The 20069-nt window shown below is 47.2% G+C and overlaps 2 protein-coding genes and 1 pseudogene across 2 annotated transcripts; 2 read left to right on the plus strand and 1 right to left on the minus strand.

Annotated features, from left to right (window-relative positions):
• Positions 1–1637: 1637 nt before the first annotated feature.
• On the minus strand, positions 1638–4528 carry LOC121021012 (phospholipid hydroperoxide glutathione peroxidase-like; annotated as a pseudogene).
• A 1109-nt stretch (positions 4529–5637) lies between these two features.
• On the plus strand, positions 5638–8608 carry LOC121020995 (WAS/WASL-interacting protein family member 2-like). Its single transcript, XM_040461102.1, has 3 exons — positions 5638–5650; positions 6834–7367; positions 8247–8608. Exons 1-3 carry the CDS (start codon positions 5638–5640, stop codon positions 8249–8251), a joined length of 552 nt encoding a protein of 183 aa, XP_040317036.1. The 3' UTR covers positions 8252–8608.
• On the plus strand, positions 6782–16858 carry S100A10 (S100 calcium binding protein A10). Its single transcript, XM_040461056.1, has 3 exons — positions 6782–6911; positions 13269–13421; positions 16441–16858. The coding sequence occupies exons 2-3, from the start codon at positions 13290–13292 to the stop codon at positions 16600–16602; spliced, it is 294 nt and encodes a 97-aa protein (XP_040316990.1). The 5' UTR covers positions 6782–6911; positions 13269–13289; the 3' UTR covers positions 16603–16858.
• The last annotated feature ends 3211 nt before the right edge of the window (positions 16859–20069 follow it).

Genomic DNA, 20069 nt, shown 5'->3' on the forward strand with positions numbered 1-20069 from the left:
CCCCCCGCCAAGCCCAAGCCCCTCCCTGCTTCCTAGCCTCTGCACCTGCTTTTCCCTCCACCAGAAAGGCTTCCCCCTAGTCCCTGCTGTATTTACAAACTTAGTTCCTCCTCTTCCTCTAAGTCTGGGTTTAAATGTCCCCTCTTCAGCGCCTGGTGGCTCAGTGGGTTAAGCGTCCGACTTCAGCTCAGGACGTGATCTTGTGGTTATGGGTTCGAGCCCCGTGTCGGGCTCTGTGCTGACAGCTCAGAGCCTGGAGCCTGCTCCGGATTCTGTTTCTTCCTTTCTCTCTGCCCCTCCCCTGCTTGCACTCTGTCTCTCTCTCTCTCTCTCTCTCTCTCTCTCTCTCTCTCTCTCAAAACTAAATAAAGATTTAAAAAAATTTTTAATGTCCCTTCTTCAGTGTACTCTTCTCTGACTTTTTACCTAAAATGTGTCCCCTTCAATTCTCTCATTCAGACCCTTATTCTTCCCATCATGGCACTCATTACAATCTACAAAAATTGTACAATCTACAAAAATTACAATCTACAAAAATTTTATATTAGTTTAGTTTTCTATTTTATTTGTCTTCCCCCTAGAATGTAAGGCCTGGGAAATCTGTCTGTCTTGGTCACTGACATATCCCCATTACCCAGAACATGCCAGATACTAGAAGGTACTCAGTAAATATTTGCTAGATTATAATCATTAGAATTTGCAGCTCGCCTATGGTTTCCAAACCAAAGCTAAGAGTTCTGCATTTAAAAGGAAGGAAAGTGGGGGGGGTGGACCCTGGGTGGCTCAGTTGGTTAAGCATCCAACTCTTGGTTTCGCTCAGCTCATGATCTCACAAGTTCGTGAGTTCAAGCCCCTCGTTGGGCTCTGCACAGGCAGTGTGGAGCCTGCTTGGGCTTCTCTGTCAATCCCTCTCTCTGCCCCTCCCCCCCACACACTGTCTCTGTCTCTCTCAAAATAAATAAATAAACTTAAAACAGAAGAAGTAAAAGGAAGGAAGGCAAGCTATAGTCCTTCAGCTTTTGTTGCCCCAAGAGATAAATGAGCACAGTGAGCATAGCCTCTACGAAACCCTCCAGCACTCCAGAAGGAACACTGCTCAAAGGCATTTAACCACAAATCACACAGACCTTGAGCCATGGAAGGGCCCCGCTTGGCCTCCCCAGAGCTTCTGCTCCACAGAGGGAGGGACCACACAGAAGCTGGTTCTCCAGAGTAGAACCTGCTGCCTGCTGGGCAAGGCTGGGTGCCTTCACGGTCATGACCTGCCCAGAGCCTGGCAGCTGGTAAGTGGGACAACCACTCACTCTCCTTTAAAATTCTTCAGTGGCTCTGTGTTACCTTCAGAAACACACTCCAGACTCCTTGGTAGAGTATCTCAGGCACCCCAGGAAAGGTACCTCCTCTCGGGACCAGGGCAATTCCTGGGATGGAGGTGCTACCTCACAATTCCACGCTCTGGCACATGCTTTTCCTTCCTCCCTGCCCCCACTCAATCTAATCCCTAGTTGTCCTTTAAGATTCCTGATAGGAATCCATCCTAAGAAAATAAATATGTGGGCAGAGATGTTTATTCAAAAGTAGTCCTACTGCATATCATTATTAAGTATGGCAGTAACAAAAACTGCTAACAACCTAAATGTTCAAAAAATATGGGAAAGGTTTAATAAACTATATTTCCCTTAAACTTAGGGTTACTAGTTGAGCCACACTTGGGGGTTTGCTGTTTTGTTTTGTTTTCTCGATCGCCAGCCCTAGTCTTGACCAGGCAACTGTAAATCTGTGGTCTCCACCTGAAGTGCCATGGAGGACCGCCGTGACTCCTTGTGAGGGGTGCGAATTTGTGGTTCTAGAGGTAGCAGGGCAAGCCTTTCTCTGCTTCCAGGGGCTCTTCCAAGGGACCATACTGCTCTAGCACACAGCCCTTTTGCCAGCGAGGAACCTGGTGAAGTTCCGTTTGATGGCATTTCCCAGGATGCCCCTCCCCTCGGGCTGGACTTTCATCCACTTCCACAGCAGGTGAGCATTGTCCCATTCACACAGATCTTGCAGAACATATCGAGTGTGACATTATGGTCAGCAGAGAGCTGCCTGATCTCCGCATTGCTCCCTGGCTGCTGCCTCCAAACTGGTTGCAAGGGAAGGCCAGGATCCGTAAACCGCGTGCAGCAAGCATATCGGGCATGCAGGTCGACAAGCTGAGTATAGTTGACGTCTGTTTTGCCTCACCCCGAGGCCACACTGGTGACGATGCACAGGAAGCCCTGGTACTTGCCCAGGTGAACCATGTGCCCACCGATGACCTCGTCTGAGAACTCCTGCAGAGACTGAGTACAGAGTCAGTGGTCTCAGGACACGCACATGGTGCGGGGTGGGCTGGGCTTGGCCAGGGCCCCGCACAGCAGTGCCGGCTTCAGCAGGCAGCACGGGTGGCTGAGGTTCACATCTACAACCGCATCTTTCTGAGTCTGCTGCCAAATTACCAGCACTCGAAAGAACGCCATTCTATTTGTTAGGGTTATGCTGTAACAAATAACCCCCAAATTTCAGAGTTTTTTTCCTCACCCACATAAGTATTCCAGTGAAGGTGTGCCCGGTTAGCAGGTGGTTTTTCCTCCACTCAGTGATTCAGGAACTCGGACCCCTTCCAGCTGTGATTCTTCCAACCCTAAAGCCTCAGAGTCTAGCAGATGGAATGAAAAAGTGTGGTAAAGTCGCCTCTTAACCAATTTGGTCTGCAAGTGACACACATCGCTGCCAGTCCCATTCAGTTGGTGACTAGTCAGAGTCCCACCTACGTGTAAGGGCTGCCTGGAACGTAATTCTCAGCTGATCGGCCACAGCCCAGCTGAACCTCTACACTTGGATGGGAAGAAAGCATCTTTCTGGCGGACAGGCTGCCCTCCACGCTACAGCTACAAACCCCAGAGGTTAAGTACCACTGGGTACCAGGTTTTGTTTCCACACGGAGAAGACGGACTACTGCCTGAGCAGTGGAACAATGCCCCCTGTCCCTAGCATTTAGTGCACTAGAACATACCAGAGGCCCGGTGGCTTAAACATGGCCTTCACTTTGCTCTAGGGACCACACTGCCTCAGGTTCCCGTTCCTTGGATGGCTGTTAACCTAAAAATAAAAGGGCCAATTTTATTACCAGCAAAAATGGGTTTATTTGGGAACAGCAGAGAATTACAAACCAGGACAAGCAAACAATAGGCAAGTCAGGAGAACAAAGGAGAGGACCACTCTTTTATAAAGGAAATTAGAAGTTCAGAAGGGCTGTTATAAACATCAAGTCCCTTGGAGTAAACTGGAGTTTGAAGCGTAGTGGCTTTTTGTTGGCTGAGTTGTGACAGTCTCTCACTGGCTGGGCTGTTGCTGGGGGAGGAAGAAAACCTTCCTCTCTCCTGCCTGGATGGTGAAGTGGTATCCACCTGCGGGTCCCTCTCCCTGTTCCATCTTCAATCGATGAGTGCTAGGGCATGAACACTCCTCCTGCTGGCCTCCCTACTCCGTTTTCAACATGATATCCTTTTATTAATTTTCACATGGCCATTCTATCTGTTCTCTTCCCACAACTCCCCTTCCCCCTACGGCCCCACCATCATTGCTGGGCAGCTCCAGCTCAGGCACTGCTGCCTGATCTGATTGGTTGTCACTAGTGACACAGAGTTGACTCCACTGTATGCATGTGGTTTACAAGGCACAAGTACGTTCTCAAGAAAGAACTGCCAGGGACCACTTCTTCTAGAAGGAAATTTATAACCATGGTAGATATTTAGGATTTTATGGACCTACCAGTACAAAGTCATAAAAAACTGCACAAAGGCAGAGATAGCAGCCATCCTACTGACCATTTTCACCACTGTATCCTCAGCACTTAGCAGTGTTTCAGAAACCCAGGTTCTTCTGTCTTTGGAGCTGCAGCTACTAGGACCTGGGAGCCCTCAGAGTCTGGCACCAGCTGGAAGAAGAAGAGAATAAAGAAGCTACCGTGTAGTTGAATAGTTACTTGTTGAATGGGGAAAAAAAGAATGAGTGAATAAATAAGCATGTTCTTGATAAATATTTAATGACAAAAGAGTAAAGATAAAGTATTATGGGACAAAAATAGAACATGTAATTCTATAATCATAGTGATCACAATTTAGAAATCTCACATCAAAAGCAAAAGTATATATATTTACTTTTTTTTTTTTTTTTTTTTTTTTTTACAGTCTTCAGCACTTCTTACCCCTTCACTAAATAAATACTATCCAGCCCACCAAAGGACTAAATAGCAGTTGTCACATGGCTGTTTGCCAGTTCAGGCTCATGTGTGACAATTCTTCAAGGAAAAGTGGATGTACTCCATTGGGGTAGAGAAGGCTTCTGAGTTCATTCTTCCTACTGCATTGCATCTGGAACTTTTTCTTTGCTGCCCACTTTTCTAGTGAGCAAGTTTTATGTTTGGGGAAAGGTGAGAGAGACAGCCTGGATCCAACTCATTCTTTCTGAAATCACTTTAGGGATCAACTTCAAGAATAACCCTGGGTTCGGGGCGCCTGGGTGGCACAGTCGGTTAAGCGTCCAACTTCAGCCAAGTCACGATCTCGCGGTCCGTGGGTTCGAGCCCCGCGTCAGGCTCAGGGCTGATGGCTCAGAGCCTGGAGCCTGTTTCCGATTCTGTGTCTCCCTCTCTCTCTGCCCCTCCCCCATTCATGCTCTGTCTCTCTGTCCCAAAAATAAATAAATGTTGAAAAAAAAAATTAAAAAAAAAAAAAAAGAATAACCCTGGGTTCAAGTTTTAAAATCCACCCCACTCACTGCAAATCTATTATATATAATAGATGTATAAAAAGACTAGAAAAAAAGACATAAAAAGTACTTATCTTTGGTTAATAGGTTTACAAATAATTGTATTTTCTTTTTCATACATTGCTATATTTTCTAAACCTTTTATAAGAATGTAACCTTTTTGCAATTAGATTTCAAATTCACAATAAGTGTCTTTTTTTTTTTTAGGTTTATTTCTTTTGAGAGAAAGAGTACACACACACATGTGCAAGCAAGGAGAGTGGCAGAGAGAGATGGCGAGAATCTCTGCACTCAATTTCACATGCCCTGAGCCAAAATCAAGAGTTGGATGCTTAACCGACTGAGCCACCCAGGTGCCCCAAGTCATTGTTATTTTTTTAAAATTTTTTTAACGTTTATTCATTTTTTGATAGAGACAGAGCATGCGTGGGGGAGGGGCAGAGAGAGAGGGAGACACTTCTGTGAAGCAGGCTCCAGGCTCTGAGCTGTCAGCACAGAGCCTGACTCGGGGCTTGAACTCATAGACCACGAGATCATGACCTGAGCTGAAGTCGGATGCTCAACTGACTGAGCCACCCAGGCGCCCCCATCATCGTTATTTTTTAAATGGCTGTCAAATGTTGCCTCCTCCAGGAATTGTTCTGTGACCACTCCAAGGGTCAACATTCTCAAAGTATCCCCTAGTGTCCTCTACCATTCACTGGGAACACTGGATTTTGACTGCTTATCTATCTCCTGACAAGACTTGAAGATCTTTGAGGGAAGAAACTGAGTCTTTAATGTCTGAGTCCTCAGGGCCTACCTAGTACAGAAACTAAGCATTTGTAAAGGTTTGTGGATCAAATGAAGAACTCAAGTAAGTGGGAGTGTAGAAACAGGTTGTTCTCATTCTAAATTCAGTTGCATCTTCCCTGGGACTAATGGATCCAGGATTTTCTCCACTCTTGACTGTACCCTGGGGCCTGGGAAAAACTTGGGAAGCATACAGCAAGATTTTGAAGAACAGCCTCCCTAAACAGTCAGCACCAGGGTTGCATGAACCTAGCGTGAGCGAGAGCTTAAATTCAAATTGGGGTTTCCTAGCAAGAGCCAAGATCAGTCACATGGTGGCACTTAAAGGATTCCCTGAGTCTGCTCATTCCTTTGGGATCACTCACTCCTCCCAGGACCTCCCCTGGGAACAAAGGAAAACCCAGGACTTGGGACTTTTATAGCTGCTAGTAGTTTGCATTTAACCCTAACCACAATTAAAATAAATGGGGGCGGGGGAACACTATCCATCCAGTAGGAGACACTTAGGTTTTCTCTAAATTTCTTCCAGAAATTTCTCCTAAAGGGCTTTGAGAACCAAACAAGCCAATTACAGGACAAAAAGGAGGCTTAGAAACTTTGGTCTTAACAATGCCAAGCTGAGTTTTCCACCACGTAAAGCCATCCCCAAGGAGGGGTAAATCCCTTGTTGAACAAAAGGTTTGTATCCACGGCGCCAACAAGCCAAGCGGCACTCTTCATACCCCACCCAGAGAGACGGGCACCAGGAGTAGGTGGAGCGGGGCTCAGGCCACGAAGACTCTCGGGACTGAAATCCTGAGCCTAACACGAGAACTAAGACCATCCTGCGACGGTTAGGACTCCACGTGCCCCTCCCAGCAGTGTTGTCTAGAAATTAATTCCTGGACCTGTAGGTTACACCGGTTGTGGGGCAGCGCGCCCCACCCGCAGAACGGCTGGATTGAGGACTGCGCCTTCCCTCTCTAAAACCAGACCCGAGAGGAAGGGCACGGCCCAGGGCGGGGGTGTCCTGAACCATCCGAGAGCCCTGGAGCGGGGACGGACGTGCACAAGAACGCTCTCCGCCGAGGTGACAGCGGGCGGGGGCTGGGCGTGAGGCCCACGGCATCGCCTGGGAGGGTGTGTGCCCGCGCGGGGCGCGGGGGGACAGGAAGAGGAGGGCGGGGAAGGGGTGGGGTGAGCAGGGACCGGGACACCGGCCCAGGCTCCTCCTGCCTCCCCTCCCCACCCCCACTCCCCATACTAAGGCTCCCAGCCCGCCACGCTCTGCTCACTGGCCCGCGCGTCCCAGCCGAGCGAGAGTCCCCGCCGCGCCTCCAGCCAAGGTGAGTTCAGCCCGCTGCTCCCGAGCCCCCCCCCCCCCCCGCCCGGCCGCGACCCCGCGCGCGGGGAAGCCCCCCCATCGGCTGCCCCAGCGCCGGGGTCCGCTGGGCGCCCGCCGCTCCGCGCCCTGGGCCACACCCCGGCGAGACCGGCAGCGCCCCTGCCGCGATCCTCGCGGAGTGGAGGAGGGGCGCTCGTCCTCCGTACCGGACCTCCGTGTCCACGCCTGGGGCCTCTGCGCTCTCCTCCCTTTCCGTCGATCTCTCCTCACTCCCACTTTCCTGCTTTTCCACTCGTCACCCGAGCTATTCGTCCCGTCCTGGCCGGCATATGCGCTCGCTCTGGCTGCAGGCTGACCTCTGTCCAGATGTGTGCCGCCTCCCCCGAGCTGGACTGCCCGGCAGCCAGCAGATCCCTTCCTAAAGGGCACTGCTCAGTCCCTCGCCCTGATGTTTCAGGTTGGGCTTCCTGTTGTTTGTCTGCCAGACAGGAGAGGGGGAGGTCTATTTGTTTTCTTTATAAGCCTGGCTAGCGAGATTTGGGGGGGAGGGGAATATATGAAGGGATTTCTCTACTCAAACGATTCCCTTCTTGCGATCTTAATTACACAAGTGGAACTATAAAGAGGGGGAAGAGTAGGTTTGATGAAGGACCTCCCAACCCAGATTAATCTGGCCCAGTGCAAAGAGACAGATAGACCTGCCCTTGGTACCTGGTCACCACTTTGAGCTTGGCCAAAGGAATGTAGCTTCCTCCAGCCCTGGACGCTGCTAACTGTCCATCTAGACTCCAGCTAACTGAAACAGGGACTCTGGCGTGTCGGGTGGGGCTGGGGAGGAAGGTAGAGCGGCTACAAGCTGGGCAGAGCCCTTAGCCCAGACTCTGGAACACATTAAGCCTACACCCCCTTCCCTCCCCAGGGGAGCTGAGAGCATTGCACAGGGCGTGGTTAGCACAAAGGGCTCCCAGATCCCCTTAGTGCAGGCCGGTGACTCAGCTGTGAGACCATGTGGGTGTGGTCCGCAATGGTTCCAGATACTCTCTGCAGATGGCCGGACAGAACACTCCCTAAAGGAAAAGGGGAACTGTGCCATCTCAGAGGGCATTTTCCAAGAGGAAGTGAGTCACACCAGGACTGGCTGGCAATCTGAAGGAGAGGTTTCTTGACTGATCCGTCGGTGAGGGCAGCAATTAGACTGGCAGAGCCATGGTAAGACACAGCACTATCGGATGATTGGCCCGCGTGCCTGCTGGCAGGTGGCCTAAGCTTCACTAGTGAGGTAGCTGTTCCCGTCAAGAGGTTTGCGGTAATTGCTGCAGATTTTTTCCCCCTGCAGCTTGAGATTCAACCTGCAGCAGCGGATCTTTACATCCTGAACTTCAGGTGAGGCCAGGCTCACGGAAACACGCCGACGGACAGAGATCTTTGCCTCCAACATGTTTCGGCAGATTGAAAAAGATAATACCAGAGGCTGGGGCAGAAATGAGTTCATGTAACTCATTTGAAATGTCTTCATGCATTCTGCCCCTACAGATTCCTATCCCATTTGTATTTAATTGTCTCTCCTAAATGGTATACACCTTCCTTGACAGCCAGAAGCTACTTTCTTCATCTGACCTATTATTTGGAGTTTATTTCAGGTCTTCAAATTTTCTTAAAGGTGCACTGGACATAAACAAAGTACACTGATTTCTAGGTGATGTTTTTCCCTGGTTTCTCTTGCAAACAATGTCAGATGGGCCCTCTTCCTGCCGTGCTTGGCCTCTAACCTTAGTCTCTTAAGCAGCCACCCCAGTGAGGTCAGGCCTTGGGCTGGGTGGAGCTGAAACTGGGTGCCTTCCTGCTTTCCAATGACAGTTCCAAAAATGTGGCTTTTTAAGAGCACTACCCACTTGGTATGCCCTTGGACACAGTACAGTCTTTCAAAGTTGAGGGAAACAATGGAATCCTTTCAGGTTATGATGTATAAATTAGCACTCTGAGTGCAGGGAAAGCTGAAATGAAGTTTTAGCATCTTTCTTAAGCTTCTCATTTTCCTGGGGACTTAATGATTTAGGAATCTCGTATCAAAAGTAAAAAGAATGAACTCACTTATTTTTTTTAAACAATTTTCAACACTTCCTACCCTTTCACTAAATAACTACCACCCAACCCACCAATGGATTTGATAGCAGTTGTCACAATGGCTATTATTTGCCAATTCATGCTGATTGTCTGACAATTCTTCAAAGAAACATGGTTGTACTCCACTGGGGTAGAGAAGGCTTCTGGGTTCTTTCTTCCTATTGCATTACATCTGGAATTTTCCCTCTGCTACCTCCTTTTTTTAGTGAGCAAGTTTTATGCTTGGGGAAAGGTGGGAGAGACAGCCTGGATCCAGATCCATTGCCTCAACTTTTTTTCTGAATTCTCTTTAGGGATCAAATTTAGGAACACCTTCTGTGTTCAATTAAAAAAATTTCTTTTCTTTTCAAAATCTCCACAGCAAAAGAAAGGAAACCCTAAACACATTTTAAATAACAGATGTTTGTTTTTACTGACACCCTGCCAATTATTTTCTGGGTGGGCTGCAAGAAAACTAGGGTATGGACAAGACACAGAAGAGCAAAGTAAATCAGGCCTCTTGCTCTTTAGAAGTATCCTTTTTTGAAATTACGGTCTGGATCTGGGCATGGATCCAGAGCAAACATTTGGGATTGCTCAGGAGCAGACACATTTCTAAGGAGGCTCCCTGCTACTCCCAGGAGAATCAAAATGTACATTGCTGTCAATTTCATTCTTACCAATTCATTGAGCAGGCTGTGATGGCAGGTTGCTACCTACTGGGACCCTGATCAAGGAGCTCACAATCTAGTGGGAGAAGAAACAGAAACACAATTAACTAGACTTTTTAAATAGTATGCCATTAGCTGGTGAACTCCCCCAAAGGCAAGCACCATGGAGAGAGAGACCGTGTGTGTGTGTGTGTGTGTGTGTGTGTGTGTGTGTGTGTGTGTGGGAACGCACCAGCCTAACACCAGACATGCACAGTAGGTGCTCATTTTAAGAGGACAAGAAATGGAAAGTTTAATTCCCATCACTGTGACTAAATCTGTGGAGTCCAGAATTCTTTTCTATAAAGAAAAGTACACTTGGGGCGCCTGGGTAACTCAGTTGGTTAAGCCTCCGACTTCACCTCAGGTGAGATCGTATCTCAGTTAGTGAGCTCCACCCCCACGTCTGGCTGTGTGCTGACAGCTCAGAGACTGGAGCTAACTTTGGATTCTGCATCTCCATCTCTCTCTGCCCCTCCCCCACTTGCCCTCTGTCTCTCTCAAAAATAAACATTAAAACAAATTAAAAAAAAAAAGAGAGAGAGAAAACTACACAGAGAAAGACTACAGAGTTCTGAGCCCCCATCTTACCAAGGCAAACAGGTAGGGAGGTTACACAGACATCAGAATAAAATGGTTCAATAAAAAATGAGAAAACGATGAGGTAGTTATAGCCTGTGGGGCTCACAGTGAGAAACAAAACACAAGAAAACAGCAGGAGTCAGAAGAGAAAGAAGTCCTGTTCAGGGTCTGGCCAGACCTGTTTAGCAGGACAGTTTTTCCCTGCACTCCTGGAATGCGCTTCCCTCTGAACTCTACTGATGGATTCACAGGGCCCCTGGGCCCCTTCCCCAGCCCTTCCCAGCCTCACGTCCTTCTGCTGGGCTCTGAGCTACACAGTTTTCAGTCCAGACCTGAGTGGTCACACAGGTACTTCGGGCCCTGCCAAGGGGTTTGTCTGACTTATTCATTTAGCAGATGCTTATTTTGTGGTTCATAGACAGAAACATTCACAGTTCTTGACGTAGAGGATCTTAAATCTGAGAGGCCAACAGGAAACCGATTAAAGGGTGTTTCAAATGCAGGAGTAGCTTGTCTCAGGCACAGAGAGGACACTGCCATCCTCTTGCCATCCTCTCGGCTGCAGGCCCAGGCCCCCATGAGAGCTTATCAAGCTCTTGCCCAGGAGTGGAGCATGTCAGGCGGCTGGGAAGATCCAAGTGCCAGATTCAGGTCCCTGGGCTTGCGACTTTAGCAGCCAATGGTCAGCCCTACAGTCTGCCCCACCCAAGACCAGAGGGCTGCCAACTCCGTGGGAGAGCTCTGTGACTCCTCCACTGGCCAAGAGAACACTTCTAATCCTCACTGTCCCCGCTTTTCCTTCGTCTTACTTTAAAACCAGTGCACTGGCTCCTCCTTCAGAACAATAAGTTGCTCGTTGCCCTTTTCAGTGCTCTATGGGCACTGGTCCCCGATAAGACCATGGGCATCTCCTCTGGTGTCCAAAGTCAGTTATTTCACCTTCATGAACTTAGATTCCTGGCTAGTCACTGTTCTGCATTCTCATTTCAAAAGGTCTACCTGACAAATATGGAGTCAGCTGGGTGCCTGCCATACTCACATACTCACGGCCCATGTGCTGAATAAAACAGCAAGTGGGTAAGGAGGGGTAGGACTGGAAGGACCCGGGGCAGGGGACTGGAAGGACCGGAGACCTGAGCGTTCACTCAGGGAAGACCGGCCTCATTTTCTTGAAGAAGATACCCTAGGGTGGCCAAGATTTCTTCCTGCTTACAACTTGTGTTTCTTACAAGTTCCTAAATCGGCCTGTTCCCCTATTATAGCGGTCCTTACTCTACTACTGCGTCCCCTTTCTTTGTCTTCTGGCTTTGTGGTGCACTTTCCTTCTGCTCTGTTCTGTGGAGAAGGTGAACAGGGTGTCTGGCAGCCAATGCAGTTTCTGGCATCTTTGGGAACTGGTTGTGAAATACCCTCCCGCTCTGAGCTTAGACACAGGTATTTTTACACCTCTGGTCTCCAACTTCTTTCCTGAGTTACTTCAGAACTAGGGTGGGTTCCCACGTCTTCCTCCCGTAGGTGGCTCATTGGTTCAGTTCTCTTACACTGCTGGACTTCCAGAACAATCCAGGCAAGGGCAACTCCATCTCAGCACTGTGGACTGCCCTCTGAAACCACAAGGGCTGTGTAGGAAGAGAGGGGAAAAGGGTGTGTCTCCCCTGGAATTCATCTCACAGCAAACGCTGAAGCATTAATTTGCTGATCTCTCCAAGAGAACTGCCTTTCAGATGAATCATCCCAGATCCTGGCATATAGCATTCTCTAGAGTAGCACATTCTTTGGCATGCTGGTTCCTGCACTTTTCTGGGGATTAAGGGGGTAGAATTTACAATTCCCTAAGTATAATTACTCAATCCCTGGGGTCACCAACTAACTCCACCTTCTCTGTAAAAGGCAGCATTTAGGAATCTGTGTTGAACACAGATCTGTCAGCAGCAGGAACCAGACTGAAATCAGCAGGGAAAGGTACTAGCCTCTCCTTCAGCCTGTGCTCAAAACCTATTCTTGTGAGGTGTTTTTGTTGTTTTGTTTTATTGTAAGTGGTATACTACAGTCTCTATTCAAGTTAACCTGTTATCTATCCACTAGTGATCTTAGGCGGTGTTAGCCAACAGTGCTCTGTTCTGGCCATAGCATTCCTTCCAATTAAGCCAAAACTCACCGAGTTCCTATTAAGTACCGGGTGTATGCCCCAGATCATTATACATAACTATAGTGATCTGATATGCTTCCCTTCCCTCCTTTCAAATACTTTCTGATGGAAAGCTCTTGTTCTTTGTCCTTCCTGCCAAAAACCAGGTCCCCAAAGGAGTCCTGACTCCTGTTACCTGTTCCTTTTCAAGAAACTAGATAATGAGCTTTGGGTAGCTTTGAGTAACAGCATTTTACTGCCGGAGATGCAAATGTCTGTACTGCAATCACAAGTTCACACCTTTAGTAAAAAATACACGCCCAGCAGACAAAATTCATTTGTAAACGGGTTGCTAAACCTAGACTTACACCGAACCAGGTTACCTACTTAACCTTGGAGGGTTGAAGTTTTCAGTATTAACCAGGCTTGACTGTGTGGGTGGTTGGTATCAGCCATGTCTAAGAGTCCCATCTGCCAGTGCCAAGAGAAAAGATGAAACGCCTGCTCTTTCTGCAGATGCTTTGTCTGTTAAACAGAGGGACATGGACCTTGCTTTTCCAAATGATCCAAATGATTAGAGTTTTTATTCCTCATTAGGTGATTTATGCAGAATTAGTGGGCAACTAGACAAATTCCTCATTCAGAGCACCAATACCTGAGGTACCTGCTTCCATCAGCAGGGGGGTGAACTGGGCCTCAGAGTCGTTGAACTTTAGAGCCGAAAAGTGTCTGATGGATGATCTACTACTCATCTTCCTTCTAGTTACTTACAGAAGACTGGCAGTATGTGTGGCTTAAAAGTTAATGTAAACTCTTTCTTTACATCTTTTAAAAGGTTTCAACAAACCTCATCAAAATGCCGTCTCAAATGGAACACGCCATGGAAACGATGATGTTCACGTTCCACAAGTTTGCTGGGGACAAAGGCTACCTAACAAAGGAGGACCTGAGAGTACTCATGGAAAAGGAGTTCCCTGGATTTTTGGAAGTAAGTGCTGAAAGGCTCAGAAAGAACCAGACACGAAAACCAGTGCTTCTAGCCCCTGGTTGCTTTTCCTTCCTCTTCCCATCCCTTCCCTGTGGAAGCCACTAGTAGAAAGGTGTCCTTGTTCATTTATTCATTTATTATTCATTTATTAAACATTATTGAGTGCCTCCTGTTTGTAAGGTACTGTAGGGGAAACAGAAGGTAGAGAAGACACAGTCCTTGCCCTCAAGGGGCTTACAATATGGAGCTGAAATAAAGCTGCACATGAATCGCCACAAGACAAGGTGGAGTCACCTGCATCCACTGAGACAGAGTCACCAAAGAAAAGCCTCTTACCAGAGAGTCATCAGCTAGGAAATGGCCACCTCAGGTCATAAACCTGGCACTGGCATTGTCACATTCTGGTCATATCCACTCTGAGCAACTTTGCATCTCTTAAATCCCTTCAGATAAGGGCTTTTTAAAAATATTATTCCTACTCTATAAAAGAACAGTGTCAAGCATCTGCTGAATGAAAGCCAAGCGTCACTCCAGAAATAACTGCTTTTCACATTGAAAATGCTATGAGATTTAAAAAAAAAAAAAAAAAAAAAAAGCTATGAGAACACAGGAGCGCAACTTGAGTTTGAAAGACCAACGGCTCCATCAAGACTGGAAGAGGAGTCTGCCATCAGCTCTGACACCTCACTCAGGACATTAGGCTGCAAGGCACAGTTGTCCTTTTACATCATAGACCCTCAAGACATGGTTGTTGCATTTAATGGAAGGTGAAACATTACTTGACAAAATATGAGCATGAAATGCAAGTCCCTCTTTCCTTGCACTACTGTGCTTGGTGCAGAAAATGACTTCAGCCTCTAAAGGGTGAAGGGAGATGATGGTAAAAGGCTGGGTCCTGTCTCTTGTCATGTGCCTGGTGGATAGCACGTTAGTCAAGCCCCGACTCCTGGCTCAGTAAACAGGGTTTTACGGTACATTCTGATTTACATGTCATCAATACCAGTTAAGTAAACAGGTATAAAGCCTAATGACAGTCTCACAGCTGCAGTTACCACAATGCCATCCCAGAAAGAGCTAGAATATGCTGTCGCTCTGCTTTTGCACACCCTCTGGTATAGCCCCAGACCAGAAGTCTGGCTCTGCCCTCACACTGGGCAGGCTACTTTGGCTTTCTGGGCCTCAGTTCCTGCCCCTGAAAAATGAGAGGGCTGAGCATGATTACCTCCATGCTTCCACTTTCTGTGATCCTTCCAGGCAAGCATAAAATGCAAGGACATGTGTTCATTATAAGCCTGCCCACCACACAAAGGCATTCCCCACGTATTAAACCCTTGTGCTTTCTTTGGTTTTTCTGGGTTTTTTTAAATGTTTATTTATTTTTGAGAGAGGGACAGAGCATGAGTCAGGGAGGGGCAGAGAGAGAGGGAGGCACAGGATCTGAAGCAGGCTCCAGGCTCTGAGCTGTCAGCACAGAACCCGACACAGGGCTTGAACTCCGAACCGTGAGATCATGACTTGAGCCAAAGTCAGATGCTCAACCGACTGAGCCACCTAGATGCCCCCTAAACCCTTGGTAATTGTGCTGTTGCATATGTTAGAAGCCAAGATGAATATCACATGAGACACAGACCCTTGCTCCCTAAAGGCTTTGTAGCAGAAGAAACATAAAGGGTGTGTATAGTACTGAGTACTGAACATGGTAGTGTAATTTATTCCAGGCACGGGTCATAATTCTGGGCACACCCACACTCGCTGAACTGACAAGAGTATTTTGTTTCTAAAGTTGACCCCTTGTGTCATCCAAATTTCACTCCTTCAGACCACAACCAGGAAGCTGGGGGTGAAGCCAGAATTAGCTGAAACCCACCCAAAGTGAAGACAGCCACACAGAGGGGGTTGTAGTTGAGGGCTTAGGAGGGAGTCTACCGTCCACAAGTAGGAAACATGGCTGCTTTACTGTAGGGATTTCTGAGTGCAGGATGTACACATCCAGCATACCTGAGACACTGAGTGTGCGATTCCTCACTCATGTACGCGATCGATGGGATTACACAGACTTTCCCTGAACACTTGCACACCTCTAGGGAGGCCATATTTCCCCCCCTGGTTGATGGTCTGGACCCTGTGGGAGCAGCCACACTTTCCCACCTCACTAGGTAGGACAAGGAGTGATCTGAAACTTACTCCCTAAACTATCTTCTGAGATCTTTTTGGTTTTTTAATTTTTTAAATGTTTATTTATTTTTGAGAAAGCGACAGAACATGAGTGAGTGAGGGACAGAGAAACAGGGAAACACAGAATCCAAAGTAGGCTCCAGGCTCTGAGCTGTCAGCACAGAGTCTGACGTGGGGCTCGAACTTACAAACTGCGAGATCATGACCCAAGCTGAAGTTGGACACTCAACTGACTGAGCCACCCAAGTGCCCCCCCCCCCCACTTTTGGTAATTAAAAAATATTTTTTTTAATTTTTTCTTTTTTAATGTTTAGAGATTTTTCCTTAAGGAGTTTCCTTTTTCAAGGATTTGACCACGCCATCGGGAATAAACACGTGTTAAGAGAATGTAGGCTCACACTACAAAATGGGAAGTTTAGGGTGGTTCTTAGGCAGAATCCTGTGATACTGAAAATTGTGGAAACAGCTGAACTAGGAGCAGAGCAGTTCACAAGGTCATGCCAGGGTCACGGTGGCAAGCATGGTGGACTGAGAATTAAAAGGCTTGGGTTTAGCTTGTCTGACGTGAATCTCCTCTTTCTAGAAATAGGCAGTTCCTAAGATCCCTGTAGTTCTACGAAATGATGCCACGGAAAACCTCTTTCTGAGCTTAAAATATGCATTTACTGAAATGCTCTCTCAAGGCAGAAAAACACATGTAGGGGACGTCCAAAGACCACTTACAACCTAAAACAAGAGTTCAGGTAATGGGAAGACTCTATTACTGGTTGTCAGTGGGACAAACCAGAGAAGCTGGCCACTGCAGCCACTGACTGATAGTTCTTGCCTTTGTTCTTCTTTGCAGAATCAAAAAGACCCCCTGGCTGTGGACAAGATAATGAAGGACCTAGACCAGTGCCGGGACGGCAGAGTGGGTTTCCAGAGCTTTTTTTCGCTGATCGCTGGGCTCACCATCGCATGCAATGACTATTTTGTAGTTCACATGAAGCAGAAAGGAAAGAAGTAGGCAGCACTGAGCCACACTCCCACCCAGAGAGTTCTCCTGAGGGCCTCTCAAGGAGTCTGCCCCGCAGCTCCCCCCCTCCACCCAGTATAAAGGATTCCATGAGCAGATTGGGACCCTCAGAAAATGTATACATAAAATGCAACCCCCATTTGAGAAGCAGAGAAAGTAAAGTCAGTGAAAGCCAGATAAGCTTTTGATTTTTATATTGCCTGCATCCTCTTGCCCTCAATAAACAAATTCTTTTTTTAGTTCCTCAGTTGGGACAAATGTTTGTTTCTCCTTCAGAAATGCTGGGTCCCCACTTTATTCACAAGAAGTCTGCATGCCCGCGGGCAGAGGGCACACCATAGAGCCAGCAGGGTAGGAAAGCCCTCTCCACTGAGGCCTGGGGTCTGACTTCTCTGATCTATCTGCCCTTGTAGTTATGACCTACCAGCACTTCCAGAAAATACCCTGATTTCAAAATTATGGAGCCCAGTCTTGTCTAGTTAAGTCAGAGCTTTCCCAACAAGTACCTGGAACACCTGAGATGTCAGAGTCCAGTTTTCTGACAGTTTCAGCAAATTCTCAGGTAGAAATAAGTCCATAAGACAAGATCAAGACACAGAGTGTGATGCTTCAGTAACAGCTCATTAACATACACTGAGTTGTCACAAGAGGTCATGATTATATTGAGATGGCAGGAAACAGGCCAGTGAAACTTACACAGTGGGGCGGTCCTTTCCTATTGAAAATGAAGTGCCAGGGGCGCCTGGGTGGCTCAGTCGGTTAAGCATCCGACTTCGGCTCAGGTCATGATCTCGCGATCTGTGGGTTCGAGCCCCGCGTCAGGCTCTGTGCTGACAGCTCAGAGCCTGGAGCCTGTTTCAGATTCTGTGTCTCCCTCTTTCTCTGACCCTCCCCTGTTCATGCTCTCTCTCTCTGTCTGTCTCAAAAATAAATAAATGTTAAAAAAAAGAAAAAGAAAAAAAGAAAATGAAGTGCCAGTACTGATGTCTTAAAAGCCAGCAAAATATTTCCCCCAGCCCTGTCTGTCCCTATTTCAAGCTCCAGCATATGTGTAGTACATGCTGTATGCTTAATAATAACACAATATTCTGTTTTATGGAGAGATGATGTAGGAATTGGCACATGAAATTGTTCCAATTAAATAGGTCAGTGAAGATGGAAACCTTTGTTTTTATGATTGGACATATCAGCATAATTCTCGGGAAAAGTTCAGTAGAAGGAAAAGCATGCAAAAGGGAACAGGGTAGTCCAAAACTAGCTTTGGGAAAAAGAAATCTGTAATAAAATCAAGGTCAAAGATAAAATTCCAACCATTTTATTTTGTCTCAGGCATCACATGAACAAGGTAAGACAACTTGCAGCTTTGCAGCTATGGGATTCCATCTGGTTTACAAAGAGAGATTTATTACAAGATATTAAATGGAGGAGGGGAATTGGCAATTGAAGAAACTGACCCCAGGAAGTCATCCTGTCACAGAACTCGGCCCCCAAGGGGGCTGCTGAACTGGGAAGCCCTGGCTACAACTGGCAGGTCCAGAACCACACAACCCAGACACCCATTCCCCTGCCTCTTTCCATACAGCACTTGGCTCCACATCCAAGGCTCAAAGAAGAGCATCTGGTTAGCAGAACCGCAACCCTATCAGAGCCCTAGCTTCAAGGGAGCCTTGAACGTTAGCAGTTGGACGATCTACGTCTGCCACACTGGTGATTCTTAATTCTAAGGGAAGTCTTCCAACCTGTAGGTTAAAGAAACCATGGCTCTCCAGAAAGGAGGCTCTAAAAGATAAACTCTGACAGGTACACGGAACGGAGAAGAAACTGACCCATCACAGTCAAGCAAACCATCTCTTTGTCTACAGGAATGTGTATCAGCCCGGATTTACCTGTTAGTGTACACCACCGGCCTCCTGGGGCAAATGTGTTTACTGGGGAATGATAAAATTGGAGTTCAGGGCGCCTGGGTGGCTCAGTCAGTTAAGTGTTCAAATCTTGATTTCGGTTCAGGTCATAACCTCAACCCAAATGATCTCATGATCTCACCTCGTGAGATGGAACCCCAGGTCGGGCTCTGCACCGACCGTGTGGAGCCTGCTTAGGATTCTCTCTCTTTCTGCTCCTCCCCTGCTAGTGCACATGTGTGAAATAAATAATAAAAGAAATTGGTGTTCAATTCACAAATGGGCAAGTGAAACTGTAACACAGAGATACTACTGTGGGCTCAGATGTCCCCAAATCCACAGCAAGCTTTCACACTCTAAACCTCTTTAGCCCAGGAGAGAGGGTTCTGGGGGATAGGGCAGAGGAAGTATCCACTCATGTTCATAGTGGGTATGGAGATTCCAAAGAAACTCTCAAGCAATGTGTTATTCCCAGGAGATGACCCCAAACTCTCTGGCATTTTGAAAAGTACCAAGTGCCAGGGAATCATCTGGGCCACTGTGTTCAGCATATGTGTGTACATGTTGGAGCTGGTAGGGGAAGGAGAGAGTAACACACTTCCGTTATGTTAGCCCCATTGCTCAAAACATATAGTTTTGAGCTAGTATAAGGAAAATAAAAACAACATTTATGGTTCAAAACCCTACAGGACTCTCCATGCCAACATAAACACACGGATCCCACAATCTGACCTACTGAAACAGCCGTCTAGGCTTCAAGAGCCGCAGCCTAATGACTCCCAGAGGGCAAAGCTGCGATTATGCCAACAGCCATTAAGAGGAACCTCTGGAAAATTCCACTCATTCTGCTACACAGCTGAGTTGTAAAAACAGATCCTGCCCCTCTCCACACCTAGTCATGAAGAAAGAATGGGTGACAGTGTGGAAAGTCAGTTTCCAGCATGCTGCAGAGCTGACCCTGAAACATAGCTCACTTTCTTGTACCCCATGCCCCTCTCCAAGCCCCCTGAACATGAGCCAATTACCTGTGATTTAATACTTTTCCAGCCAAGCCATCTCCATGGGAGACCAAGGGCAAGTATATAAACCTCTCTCTCAACGTGACCAACTTGAAAGTGACTGTTCAAGTATATTCCCCAGCTCTTAACCCCAGAGGGATACTTGTGAAGAGAAATTCATTCTTTTGGCAGATATTTACGAAGGCTATCTATGTGAATGACAGCGAGCAAAGTTTTGTGTTGGATACACGGATGCCCACAGTGCCTGTTCAAGATTACAATCTGTTGAAAGATAATGACAAAGCAGACAAAAAATTAAGTAACAACACAACAGATCATCAGCAACAGTGAGATGTGACAAGCACCCATGGTCACTGTTGACAGGAATGTAATTTACACAGTCTTTGTGGGAGGCAAAATTTGGCAATGTGTACCAGCATCCTTTAATGTGTTTTCTTTGACCCAATGTCTCTATTCCCAGGAGAATTTATCTTAACAAAGTAACAAAAGATCGTTACAAAGATTCATACACAAAGATATTTGATGCAGCAATCCTTAG

Source organism: Herpailurus yagouaroundi, unplaced genomic scaffold (assembly GCF_014898765.1).
Source record: "Herpailurus yagouaroundi ecotype Mexico unplaced genomic scaffold, PumYag 254, whole genome shotgun sequence".
In the NCBI taxonomy this organism is placed as follows: Eukaryota; Metazoa; Chordata; class Mammalia; order Carnivora; family Felidae; genus Herpailurus; species Herpailurus yagouaroundi.

Bases quoted from the DNA above. Each gene is read 5' to 3' on its own strand.
- S100A10 (XM_040461056.1), top strand. From the start codon at position 13,290: ATGCCGTCTCAAATGGAACACGCCATGGAAACGATGATGTTCACGTTC. The intron at 13,422-16,440 runs GTAAGTGCTGAA...TCTTCTTTGCAG, and splicing joins AGTTCCCTGGATTTTTGGAA to AATCAAAAAGACCCCCTGGC.